The 13,464-nt window shown below is 40.6% G+C and overlaps 1 protein-coding gene across 1 annotated transcript; it reads right to left on the bottom strand.

Annotated features, from left to right (window-relative positions):
• Window positions 1-1,402: 1,402 nt before the first annotated feature.
• On the bottom strand, window positions 1,403-12,582 carry dnd1 (DND microRNA-mediated repression inhibitor 1). The gene is made up of 5 exons (XM_026181357.1): window positions 12,442-12,582; window positions 9,828-9,933; window positions 9,005-9,330; window positions 7,404-7,536; window positions 1,403-2,161 (listed from the first exon to the last, which is right to left on the bottom strand). Exons 1-5 carry the CDS (start codon window positions 12,460-12,462, stop codon window positions 1,605-1,607), a joined length of 1,143 nt encoding a protein of 380 aa, XP_026037142.1. The 5' UTR covers window positions 12,463-12,582; the 3' UTR covers window positions 1,403-1,604.
• Between the last annotated feature and the right edge of the window lie 882 nt (window positions 12,583-13,464).

Below are 13,464 nucleotides of genomic sequence, written 5' to 3'. Positions count from 1 at the left end.
GCTTTACAATGCCACTATTCATTCACTCTCACATTCACACACTGGTGGAGGCAGCTACAGGTGTAGCCACAGCTGCCCTGGGACAGACTGACAGAAGCGAGGCTGTCATATCGCGCCATCGGCCTCTCTGGCCATCACCAGTAGGCGGCAGGTGAAGTGTCTTGCCCAAGGACACAACGAGCTGGGGCTCAAACCGGCAACCTTCCGTTTACAAGGCAAACAGCCAACTCTTGAGCCACGATCGCCACAGTAGTCTGAGTTATTTACTGATTTAAACAAGCTGAATGTTTCTGTGCACGATGAAGATCAGCAGCAGCAGCTCAGCTGATCAATGAATTGACATCTATCAGTCATTTCATGAGATGAAGTCATCAGTAGACATTTGTTCTAACTGTGTGATAAATGTCAGAACATCAGGGCTCCGGTTTAGTCACTACTTGACAAGATGATCATTGGCTCATTGTTGAATCCAGTGGCCCAGTCTGACCTCTGACCCTTTGCTGAAGGTCTTCTGTGTTATCTCCACTTTCATGTCTGAGCTTTTGCTGTATTGTCCAAAATAAACATATGAATCATTTCCAACACTTCGGCAGATCTTTAGTTTGGGCAGTACAGTACAAAATAACACATATTGTACTATACTGCCCACTTCCTGATCTTTTTGGATCTGTGTGTGAGGTTGGTGAAGGAAACACATGTTCACTGAGTGAATCACTGCCATCAGGAACTAGTTTTTGATATCACAGCCTAGAAATCAGACAGGAAGTGTCTTGAAATTTATATATCTATATATATAGATATAGATATATCTATATATATAGATATATATATATTTATTTATAACGTAAGAATGAAATGGCTCTTACGTTATATTGAAACCAAGCACACCATTGTTTTTCTTGTGACATTACCAATAAGTGTGATGTGTCACATGGCCCTCTCCCTATTGGAAAAGCAAAAGTTGTATCCAAGATGGCCGACTTCTAAATGGCCACCATGGTCACCACCCATCTTGAGGAGTTTGCCCCCTCACATATACTAATGTGCCACAAACAGGACTTTAATATCACCAACCATTCCCATGTTATTACGCTGTATCCATAGAAATGGCCCACCCTGTAGATCACAGTAAGTCACTTCCCAAACCATAAATCACAATCCCAACAGATCTGTTTAGACTGAAGCTATCCAAACAGGTTCTCTGTAAACGTGTCTGTCAGTTTAACATAAAATGCCGAACCAGTGAGGGGGTTAGTCTCAATCCACAACTTCAAAGATGCGTTAAGGTCTGGATGAGAGTCACTAGGCTTCATAACAGCATGAAGTGAGACAAGTAATAACTGCTTTACCATTTTCCTAAGTTAATTTAAATCTTTCATTCATTTGAAAGAAATGCCGACACTTTCTTTTCAAAGCTCATTTAATTAAAATGAGAACCAATCCAGTAACACAGAACACTAATGTACAGTAAAAATCATGCATAAAACAAACCACAAGTTCTAGTCAGAGAAACAAACTTGGTGCTACTCTAGTAAAAACATGCAGAAAAAGAAAGCACATAACACAAACGAGGTGAAACAGAACTGCAGGACGGCATCAGCTGTTCAGGGTGTGAGACCAGTGTTGTACATCTTCTGCAGGACCTGCTGGGCTACAGCCTTCTGAGCCTCCTCTAGCATGGTGCTGGCATTAGGACCCGGTAATATCATGACCAACCCCTTGAAAGTGGCAGTGATCCCGAGGATCTGCACCTTATAGGAGAAGTAGAGGAATCCATCAGGCCCAGCGTGGCTGTACTGCACTTCATAAAACGGCTGACCAACACCTGCTGTCTCACACAGCTTACTGAGAAGCATCACTGGGGATACTGCAAATACAAGATGGCCTTGGGTGGAGGAATCGGGGAAAGAGCATGTAGGGTGAGGGAGCTGAGGAGCAGTGGGCCCTCCCACTGCTCTGCAGAAACCTGCGGGTATGGATGCAGGGAGGGTCAGGAATGAAGGTGGGCCTGAGGGTTGTGGAGAACTGTGGTGCAGGGGCCCTAGGTGTGACGGCAACAGGCTCTTTGCACGTTTCTGAGGGCAGCGTGACTCGTCAGGGTTTGGCTTCTCTGTTGGCTGCCACTGGACTGACACACACATTGCAAACTGCTTCTTAAATGCTGGAGACACAAGAAAACAGTGAAGTAGTGAGTTTAGCAGGAAGAATGTTTCCTTCTACCAAAAATACAGTTTTTAAAAAAAAAAAACCTAACAGATCAAATCTTAGAGATTAATTATAATATGAGACAGAACACAGCAGAATTAACACATTTAAAGGATTCAAATGAAAAGAACTGTCAAGTGTTAACAGTAAGATAGACATGCAAACTTAGAATTCCAAGTGGTTTCCACTGGAAGCCCCATCAGGCTCTTGGTTGATCCACTGGCCAAACCATTAAAAAAAGAAATTTGTGTTCATTTTTATTTTAAAGTCAAAATTTCAACATTAAACTTGAAATAGTATTTTGAACTGTAATCTCCACATTTGGACTTTTCTCTCAAAGCCAAACGACTGCCGTGGCTCCTGCAGCCACTACGCTACGTGCATTTCAGTGAAACAAGTTGATCAGCTGTCTTATTGTATAAGCATATTGATCGAGGGTGTAATCCTTCCATCGGTCCACTCCCTGCCATTTCATTTGCACCAAGTTGACCGACTCTTCCAGGTTTGTGCGTTTTCATCTTCTGCACCTTCTTCTGCAGCTTTCTGCACCATGACTTCAACATCCTTGTGTGTCACCACACTAAGGTTATGTCCTAAAAGAGAAATGTCAATGTAACCAAAACTGATTCTAAAGTATGATTTTGCTAACTCACCTATGCAAGTGCTTTAATCTATAGATTTCTACTTTATTCTCCAAAAGATCAATGTATGATTTTGTTAATGTGGCCCCAATACTACTCCTTATTAATTACATAAAGTATGTTATCTCGTAGAGAAGGTAGACTGTGCACTTGTGTGTGCATGTTTAAATCACTTGTGCATGAGTACGTACTGTTTTAAGCCTATATGGTGGCTGCAACGATGAAAACTGTTTGGCTTGGATGCAAAAGGTTTTGCTGCTGAAAACAAGACACTGGTGTAGTTGTTACTAATTAATGATGATAATTCATTGTCCAACCTAACAGCCCAAGATGAATGGCTCAGAGTTTTAATGGCCCATGGACATTTTATTAGCCTGTGAGGGGGGGAGCAACAACAGCTACACACTTTAATACTCCATTTTACTTTAAATCTGAAAAATAATGTTATGAAGTCCTTGAGATAAAGATGGTTTAGTATCCTCCCTTCTTGCTCAAGTCCTCACTGTCACAGAAACTGGTGAGACTGCCATCAGGCTTTAGCAAACTAGCCAATTTAATTAAACATCAGAACAAATTAAGTCTGCATTAAATGCAGCTTCTGTAGATTTTCACCATGTAAAACAAACAGCTACAAAGTTCGCTTTTCTTTGCACAACTCTGTTAAACGCATACACAGACACTGTGTTGTTATCACTTGCCGATCTATTATTAATGCCCTCTTCCTTTTGCTTGTCCACCACTACGGTGTCCTGTTGGTTAGCAACCACCAGTTTGTCCGTCCGTATCTGGAAGTCTCACAGGATCTTAGCTCGGTCATCCTTCACCACCCTGGCTGCATCTCCCATTTTGACCTCAGGACTTCCAGGTTGTACTCAGCACAGACGTTTCTGTATAGACACTTGGTTATGGCGTTCCATGTCTGCCCTGCTAGCATTTTGCAGCCTGCTGTTATGTGCTTATGTGATAGTCTGCATATCCTGCACCTGGGGTTTGCCTGGTGTGGTAGACCCCAGTGCAGATCAAACTTGTGATTAGAACTTGTTCCAGTGCTGCCATGATTTGTGCCTCTATGGCGTCTTTCAGTCCAGCTTTGTCCAGCGCTGGTAGGACTTCTCCATACATCAACCACGTCTTCCACCTGTCCTCTCATGGTGGTTCCTCTTCTTTCTTGGGTTTCTGCTACCCGAGGTATTTAGTTCTGAACATCTTCCTGATGTAACTTATGGATCTTTGTTTTTTCCATTCTGGATAGTGGTTCTGACACGCACTAGTCCTCAGCCACCTTTGTTTCACTTAGCATGCAGTCTTGGAGCGCTGGATTGGAGGAGCTTCTTTGTCTTTTAGCTTCCATCTCCTCTTTTGGCCAGATACTTGTAGCTGTCCTCAATGTGTGCATGGTTACCTTCTACACTTCTCCAGTCTTCATTATAGATCCTAGTGTTATGGATCAGTGAGTTGACGTCTTGTTCACTCCTGGCATACAGCAGTGTATACTATAAATGCATACACTATAGTTGTGTTAACATCACAAATATTCATCATGCTTGTTTCAATAGTGGTCTAATTCTTTTTGACATTACAGACCTTTAACCTCCTAGGACCTGCGTCCACATATGTGGACATCACATTTTGGGTTATTTAGAGTAAAATACTCAATTTTGCTCTATGAGGGCCTGATATCCACTTACGAGGACATTATGCTGCTACTGTTCTATCAAAATTTTAAACGAATATCCTCATATGTGGCTCTGATTTTTCTTAGAAACAAAAATAAGGTAAAAAAAAAAAAAAAAAATCTAGTAATTCTTTGTTTTTACATTCATCGGGCCCCAATCAGCCCAAATATCAAAGAGAAATTCAAAATGCATGTCGTGGAAGAGTTTGGGTCTTAGGAGGTTAAGCTCTAGTACTATTCACTGATCTTAAAAGATGAAAGTGAAAATGAAACAAATTTATTGACACCAATTAGAAAACTTAAAGCTAAAAACATGAGATTCAGTTTATAATTTGAAAAAAAGAAAAAGAGCACTTACTAGGAAGCATCTTAAAAATATATTTCTGCTGTATGTTCTTATTAAAAATATTCAAAGGAGCTTGCAAAGAAAAGCATCTGGACTTCTTTAAGGACCCCCTGATGATCCTCTTTTGTCCTTTTGTCCCTCTGTGGGGGGTTATCTCCCACTTGACTCCCATTTGACCTTAGAACTGAAGAAGCTTCTCGGATGAGAGGTGAAACGTCTTCAAGCAACTTAAAGAAGTCCAGACGCTTTTCTTTGCAAGCTCCTTTGGCTACGATGACCTGGATGACTGAGAACCTTCACAGACATATTAAAAATATTAAAACTCCAAGTGATGAAACAAAGAATGATAAAAGCATAAAAATAAGCTGAATCACATTATACGAGCGAATTTGTTGAAACTTCTCGGGGTGCTCAGAAACAATATTCAAAGGTATTCAATCAGGTCTTTCATAAGGGTCATAAAACTGTTGTTCTTCCTGACGCCATAGTTGAGCAATGTATCATAAATTATTATTTTTGATGCTTCATACTGATGAATTTCTGAAATTCAAGATGCATACTGACAGTGAACATAAAGATATAGGGACCTAGATACTCCCTCTGCTCTGCTCTGTCATTGTTACGTTTTTTCATTTCAAAAAGCTTGTGTTATGTATAATGCAGGATTTAGACTTAAGATTTACTGTAGAGGTCCACAAATTTAGATTTAGCTTTGAAGGACTCACAACTCTGAGCTCTCAAAGCATTTTATACAACTGAGTTATGTTTGGACACCGCTTCATATGGACTCGTATGGATATGGATATTTAGTGATTTAGAATATAATGTAATAAGCAGTGTTGGGCAAGTTACTTTGAAAAGGTAGTTATAGTTACTTCATACACGTAACTGAGTTAAAAACTGAGTTACAATACTATAAAAGTAATTACTAGGAAAAGTAACTATTGTGTTATTTTAAAATAAATAAGTTTAATAATAAGTTGAACCCTCTGGGGTCCAGGGTATAATTGGCTGTTTCTGAGTACTTTTGATTTGACCTCTACATTTCACCTTTAAAAACTGTTTACTTCGCCTTGTTTGGTATCATCCTTTTCTGCACAACCAGTTATTTTCCCCCCATTTTGACAAACTGTATTAACACAATTTATCTAAAAATCAGACTATAAAACAAAATCAGCGTAGAAGTTATTTTACTGTAACGACCACAAACATGTTTATTGGATCATTTTCACAACTTAAAATGTACATTTTTAAACTTATGCACAAGTTATGCAAACAACAGAGTTGTATGCAGGTATTTACCTAAAAATGTGGTGGTTTTCTTTTTTTCAACATTACAAACACACAGAACAATCAGGTGTTCTGCATCAAATAAGATACGAGAAATTATTTGTGCCACTCCAATAAGAATAATTTCTGTCCACTATAAGACAGTGGAGCACATCCCAGCCTGATACCTGCAGGCCTGACAGCAGGAGGTGTATCACTCCTGTTTTCTACCTGGAGACAGCATTTACACTGCAGTCTGTCTGGAGCAGCGGCCTCATCGATCTGACACAAAACAAAACAACTTACACTACACACTAACTACACACTCCAAACACACTGAACATCAGAAATCTCTCTCCCTACTTCCCCCTCTTCCTAAACAACCAAACGCCATGTTGCATATAATTTTTTGATTGGTCGACATGTTACATTTTTCCACCAATAGGAAAGGGGTGTTTTTTCCTTCTCTTTTTTTGGTCACAAGCAGAGAGTGCTTGCAAGCGCTTTCCTTAGAAAATGTCATTTCTAAGGTTTCTTCCTGCAGTAAACAACAGTATTCAGGAAAATAACAATATTGCATATATTTTTTATAATAACTCTGGTTTTACGTGGCCGAGCAACACAATTTAAAGACTGCTATATGATCTGAAGTCCCCACTTTCTTGTCTTGGGCTTACATAGCATCTTGTTGCCATGTCATCTTAAATTGGTCAAATGATTCGTTTACCATGACTACGTTATTCTTCCTCAGCCAATCAGCAGAACTTGTGTGATTGTTTCTCCCCCCAGCTCCAAGTAGGCTGAAGACAGCTTCAACCATCTGTCTGCTGAAAAATCATAACGTGTCCGCATCGCATTCTCTTGTTAGTAACGGTAACGGCGTCGTAACGATAAAAATAGTAATTACATTACGAACACTGTTACTTTTAATGCCATTATTCTTGCAATGTGAGAATTATGCATTTGTAGGACATTTTCTAGTGTTTACCAGCTGATTAGCTTTTGGGGAGCTCCACTTCACAAATAACCATTTTACTTATTTTCATGCTACAATTTGTATTTTAATTGAAAACTGAACTGACTTGTGAATAAAATGACTTCTGACTTAAGACCTAGTTTTCTGCTCTCCATACCAAGTGATTATGAGAGTGGAGTAACAGTGCACAACCAGAAACTGGTTTGTAACCAAGTGACACCCAGGCTGGCATAGAAATGGGACCATGATCAATATTAAGTCACTCATCTATATGAACAAGAGCTCCCATACCTTCCACCAGCACTTTCTTAGCCATAGAAGCTGCATGGTGAGATGAGAACGCAACAGTAGCAGATACCCCCTCGATACCAGGTCCAGCCTTCAGGGAAACTCTCTCCACACCCTCTACCAGCACACGCAGCACCTAGAAGCAAAGCATGGTCACTCAGAAGACAACATTCATCCACACAGCAGTTAAATGACAACCTCAATACCAGATGTGACTGAAGGGCCAGACATCTATAAACACCTACTGTATTTTCATGTTTAGGTGGAAGCTAGCGAGCTAACGTCCTGCTAACTTCTAACTCCGTTAAATGTAATAAATTCTGTTTTCATGGATGCCTGGATGTTAAACTTAATTGTTACACCTGGTAAAGCAGCAACGCTGATCATTTTATTACAGATGAAAGAATTTCGACAATTTTTAACTCTCAGTGATGCTGCAGTGTTCGTTTGACTTTGGACCTGAACCTGATGGAGTTTAGGACCCAGATTACTCTGCGAGGCTCCTGCCTACAGTAGCTGTAATGCTCCAACAATCCATCAAGCGGTGCGGCTTCGTAGCAACCAAAGTCGTGCTAAAACAAGTTTTGACAGGTTTTTGAGCGCCGTGTAGCACATAAAATCGGTTTGAGGTCAGTAAGCAGAACCAGAATTCAGACATAAGGCGCACTGTCGATTTTTGAGAAAATTAAAGGATTTTAAGTGCGCCTTATAGTGCAGAAAATACGGTATATCATCTATAACCCTTTCAAATACAGTACATGTACTGCAGAGAGGTTTTTTTTGGCCTTCTTTTGTTTTGCACTCGTTTCCTTGCATGCACACACTGCACATCATGTCCAGGTATTCCATGGGTAGCTGACAAGTCTTTGGAAATCACCTTGCTGTTGGAAAAACTATTTTGCCCATCAAACTCTTATCATACACAGGGGAAACTGGTCAATCTTCATAGTTGATTTGCTTTTCTTCAATTACCCCACCCCACCTCCCCACCTGGATGGCTGGGTGTGTGTGCAAGTTGTGAACATGGGAAACACCTGGCTAGGATATATTATGAGAAGAAGGCAAGCCAGTCTGAGGCAGTGTAATAGTTTGGCCAGTGTTTGTTGAGAATCCTTGGGTCCTGGCACCCATGTGGATGTTACTTTGACATGTACCACCAAACATTGTTGCAGACCATGTACAGCTTTCCCTGATGGTGCCGTGTCACAATGCAAAAATGGTTCAGGAATGGTTTGAGGAGCACAACACTGAGTTTGAGGCATTGACCTGGCCTCCAAATTCTTCTGATATTAATCTAACCAAGCATCTGTTGGATAAAAAAAAAAGATCCAATCCAGTCGAGAGGCATACACACTAACCAACCCTGCATCAGAGTGGACTTTGAGTGACTTAAGACACGAACACAGAAGTACCAGCTGTTATGGGTTAACTAGCACTGCCTTTAACTTGGAAACACTGACAACCTCCTGCTCATTCACTAATGTATTGGTGCATAGAGATGTGGGTGATAGATGATGTGTGCCATTTCTTACTGGGTGACACAGAATGAATTTCACCCCTTTCCCTCGTCAACACACTCAAAACACTCCACAGTTCAGCTATACCTGCAGTATGTCTTCTTGCCTAGTGGACGCAGGCAAACCTCCAATACAAAGGTGTCGCTTCTCTGTGCTCCGCCGTACACTGATGCGGTAGCCAGGCTCCAACATGTGACCGTGCAGCTGCCGTATGGCTTCAGCAACTACAGCAGCTGAGCCATATTTGGCATACGCAAAGCCGCGGTTCTGCCCACTGAAGTTCATCATCAGCCGGAACTCCCAGAGTGGTCCAATGGAGCTGAACAGGGGAATCAGGATGTCCTCGTACGCGTCCCGTGGGATCTGGCTGATGAAGACTTCACAGCGCGGTCCTGGCGTGGCACCTTCCCACACTGACCATGAAACAGAGGAAATGGTATGGCTGATTATGCAATTTTAAAATTCAAGCTCATGCAATGCAAAATGTACAACAAATCCTTAGTGCACTTTACAAAGCAAGTCCGTGTCTTTACAATAGAGTGACATGTGAGCAAGCCGGGCTTTTCTTGTTTCAGCTGGAAATAAGATCAAACTGACTTTTAAGTCCGTGGCCATCAAGTATTTCCACATTTAGCTTTTAGAGATTTTTTTTATATATCAACCGAGTCTTTTCACAGCTGCATTTTACAAACAAAAGCAGCTGATTCATTTTTACCTTTGAGAAATCTATATCATTATTGGCACTTGGTGGCAGTGGTGAAATGTTGAAAATCTGAGCCAAAAACTCAATATTTCTTAATGCTCAAGAGAACAGGCAGTGTTGGTACTACTGCGGTGAAGATTCGAGAACAAATTCTATTACCGGTATATTGAATTAGGCAAAGAAATATGGAGACGCAGATTCTCTCACCCTCAGGTGGTCCTCCATATTTCCTCTGGCCATTAACTTGAGTCAGCGTTGTGTTGGTTGCTTTCAACCAGATTTCCAGGGCCTGCACCCGTTCAAGGTTCAGCACCTGATGTGGAAACAAAATAGAACCAGCACAAGTCCATCATCTTCATGTGTACTACCAAGTGAGTCCAAAATACTTTGTTTTTTCGATTTATGATATGCAGTCACATAAAGCTGCTCATCCATTTGCCAAGTTTCCCTGATATAGGTTTGAGTGTGTTCACATGAATGAGGTATTGTTGGCAGCATCTGACCAATCACACTGATTATTATACCAGCAGCAAGGCCTCACTTTCAAATGCTAGAAAACCAGCAGACCCAGACAGTTTGGAGCCCCTCCTTTAAAAGCTGGCTGCTGATTTTAATTGCACCAGCAGTTACTTTTCTAATCTTTTGAATACCAATTTAATTCTAACCATATGAAAATCTGCTCTACTCCTGTTAAAGTTGTGGAAACTAGTGAACAGCTGAAAGACTTCCTGACTGTAAATAAGACTTTAGGTGACTTTCAGTGATGCTTCAGGGCAAATTAATGTACAACTAAAGCAGCCTTAAAAGCAATAAATGATTTCATAAATTCAGTTGAAAACAATGCTGTGCAGCCTTGACATTTGATACAGTTGATCATAAAAAGTCTTAAAGACAGCTGAATGGTTCTAAACGTCTCTCTCAGGCAGGTCTGAGAGGCAGGTCGGGGTGTATGGGTAGAAGGACTTTGTTCTAGCTTGGTTTATGTCACAACAGGAGTTATCCAGGGTTCTGTTCTTGGATCACTGTTATTCATTTTATATATAAAACAATCGTAGTAATAATATTGCTACAGCACATTCTCATTTTATGCTGGTGATATGCTGATGTACTACTTTGTACCTACTCATAGCCAGGCTCTATTTCAGCTTTCACTACACTACAGCATAACCTGTGCAGAAACGCGTTTTGAATATTGACAACATCAAACTGACGATCTTCTCAAAGGAAAACTAAACCTTTTATGTACAGTTCAGGCAACTTTAGAATAAAGTCCTGTTTGTCCTGTGAGGCAAGAATAACACTCGTTCTCCCTTTTTTCATGTCTGTACTTAATTACAATGATGTGATTTATATGCACGCATGCTCAGAATGCCTACAGGCTGGATTCTGTCCATCATGGAGCACTAAGATTTATTATTTATAAGAGTTTTAAAGCTCTTACTCACCACTCTACATCACATGTGTGGGTAACTGGTCTTCTTTGTCATGTTGTAGATTCAACCACTGGTATATTCTTATTTATGAGGTGATTCTTGGTTTGTTCCATCTAATTTATAGACTTGCATTCTTTGAAAAAAATAATAAATAAAGGGACGTTATTCTCTCAGATCCCAAGAGTTATTATAGCAGCTCTCGAGTTCATTCTGTGTCTGAAATAAGCTGTTTGGCTCACTTTAAAATAACCTTTTTCCCCATTGGCAGCATCTTGCAAACAAACAATTTTAACAATAGGCTGATGATGCTCATCTGCTCCTCTGGTGTGTTTGAGATGACAACATGAGGATCATCTGGAGTGCTCCAGCCACGCTTAGTTGAGTCAGTGTTTTTAATAAATGATCACCTGAGGCTGACACAAGCTCTTGCTGTCAGACATGTCTGGTCTTGTTTTAGTATTGTGTGTTTGATATGCTCTTTGCTAGCACATGCCAGACTTTTTCTACCTTAACTCTCTTTTTACGCCAGCTATCTGCAGTCCTCTGTGCCTGCCCAGCAAGTGTGCACGTTGACCTTTATACACTAAATTGAAATGGTCTGAAACGCTGGGAAAGCAAATGTATCATATTTGCATGGGTGACTTGTCATTTCTTTATGACAAATACAGTAATAATAACTGTAGTGTAGAGCCATTTACGCAAAACCCAACGAATGAATCAAGTGATGTGAATAGTGGGCTCTACAGGTGAACAGAAAATGCTGCTTGATGACTTGCAAACATCAATGTCAAACCTGTTTTTTTCTTTGATAAATGTATTGTTGATTTACTTGCGCCAAACTCAATTGTTTATTTAAACCATATGTTGGCATTTAATATGTTTAAAGACAATGAAATTGAACTATATAGGTACTGTGCCCACTTTGATACATTTTTGTTCATTTCTATTGGAATGGAAAACCATGAACCAAAATCAGGCACAAGCTTGGCATTCCCAGCCAGTACTTGAAGAAAAAAAAGGGAAAGAATGTTGGTAGTTTTCACTACAGCTGAACAAAACACTGACTGAGGCTTTATTTCTATAATTAGCTGCAGGTGGGCCCTCATCGGGGAAAACAGCAGAGCGTCACCGCTGGAAACACAAGCTAAACGAATCGCGTAAAGCACAGGAAAACGCTTCAAGCGCTGTAGCCAACTCTGCCAGCGACTTTTTATTTTAACCAAAACAGACTTGCGCCTTCATTTCTGCTTAGATGACAAAACTTTTTTTCCTTTTCACGTGCCTGCTTCCACTTATTTCCTAGCTAAACGACATATTTAAAAAGTCTAAAATCAAACAAACAGAAAAAAAAAGAAAAACTTGAGAGGAAAAGGATATTCCAGAATTACCTGGCTTTGCTTGTTTTCCATCGTCTCTGCGTGGTTGTGCGCACAGCGACGCAACTTTGTAGCCCGTTTCCAACTGCAGAAGTCCTTCTATTGGCCAGCAGCTTCCACTCGACGCTGTGGCTTTAGTGCCCACTGACCCATGGGCGGGGCCTAGCATAGCCCGTCGCTAAGGTGTGGAATGAAATTTTGTGACAAATAGCAAGAAACGGCTGTATGGAGGACTGCTTCTAAACTTCTTTGTAACCTATTGTGCATTGTCTCTCTTTATCATTTATCTGTGCCACTCTTATTATATATGTTAATTGTTATCAACATATACATCATTTCCACAATATTGTTCTTTTGTAATCTTCAAGTCAACTGACTGTGTAAAAAGGAAAAAGGAAAGTGCTTTTGTCAGTAAGACTGGAAAAGAGCTCCCACATTAATAAAGTCTGGTCTATTTAAAGCTTGGAAAGAAAGCTGGCAAAAATGCTGCATAAAGTGGTTTTTATGGGATGGCCCGTTTGCCTGCACTGAGCTCTGTTGCCACAAGGAGGCGGTGTACATGGTATGTCAGGTCTGTGGCCACCAGTGATGGGAATAACGCCGTTACGAGTAACGGCGTTACTAACGCTTTGGCACAACACCTCGAGCTAGGGGGCAAAACAATCACATGAGTGATGCTGCTTGACTGACGAAGAATAAAGTAGTCGTGGTAAGCCGATCACATGAGCACTTCAAGATGACAAAGCAACAATGTGATATATACCAGGTTTTAAATTGTGTTGATGGGCCAGTAAAACCAGAGTCATGATAAACAATATGTACGCGTGTTTTTTCCTGGATAGTTTCGTCACGTTTAACGTCTAAGGAAGCCCAGCGAGCGCTCTCTGCTTATGAGCAAAACAACAACAAAAAAACAAAAAAAAAAATCCCTGCCCGCTCGTGAAAAAATGCACCATGTCGACCAATCAAAAATCATATGGCAACATGACGTTTGGTTGTTTAGGAAGAGAGAGAGAGAGAGAGTTTTGAGATGTG

Source organism: Astatotilapia calliptera, chromosome 2 (assembly GCF_900246225.1).
Source record: "Astatotilapia calliptera chromosome 2, fAstCal1.2, whole genome shotgun sequence".
In the NCBI taxonomy this organism is placed as follows: Eukaryota; Metazoa; Chordata; class Actinopteri; order Cichliformes; family Cichlidae; genus Astatotilapia; species Astatotilapia calliptera.
The sequence above is the reverse complement of the archived record's forward strand: the minus strand, read 5'-3'. Positions and strand labels throughout refer to the sequence as shown.

Coding starts and splice junctions, on each gene's coding strand:
- dnd1 (XM_026181357.1), bottom strand. CDS start 12,462: ATGGAAAACAAGCAAAGCCAG. Junction 9,331..9,827: donor ATATGGAGGACCACCTGAGG/GTGAGAGAATCT, acceptor TTTCATGGTCAG/TGTGGGAAGGTGCCACGCCA. Junction 2,162..7,403: donor TAAGAAAGTGCTGGTGGAAG/GTATGGGAGCTC, acceptor TTGTGTCTCCAG/CATTTAAGAAGCAGTTTGCA.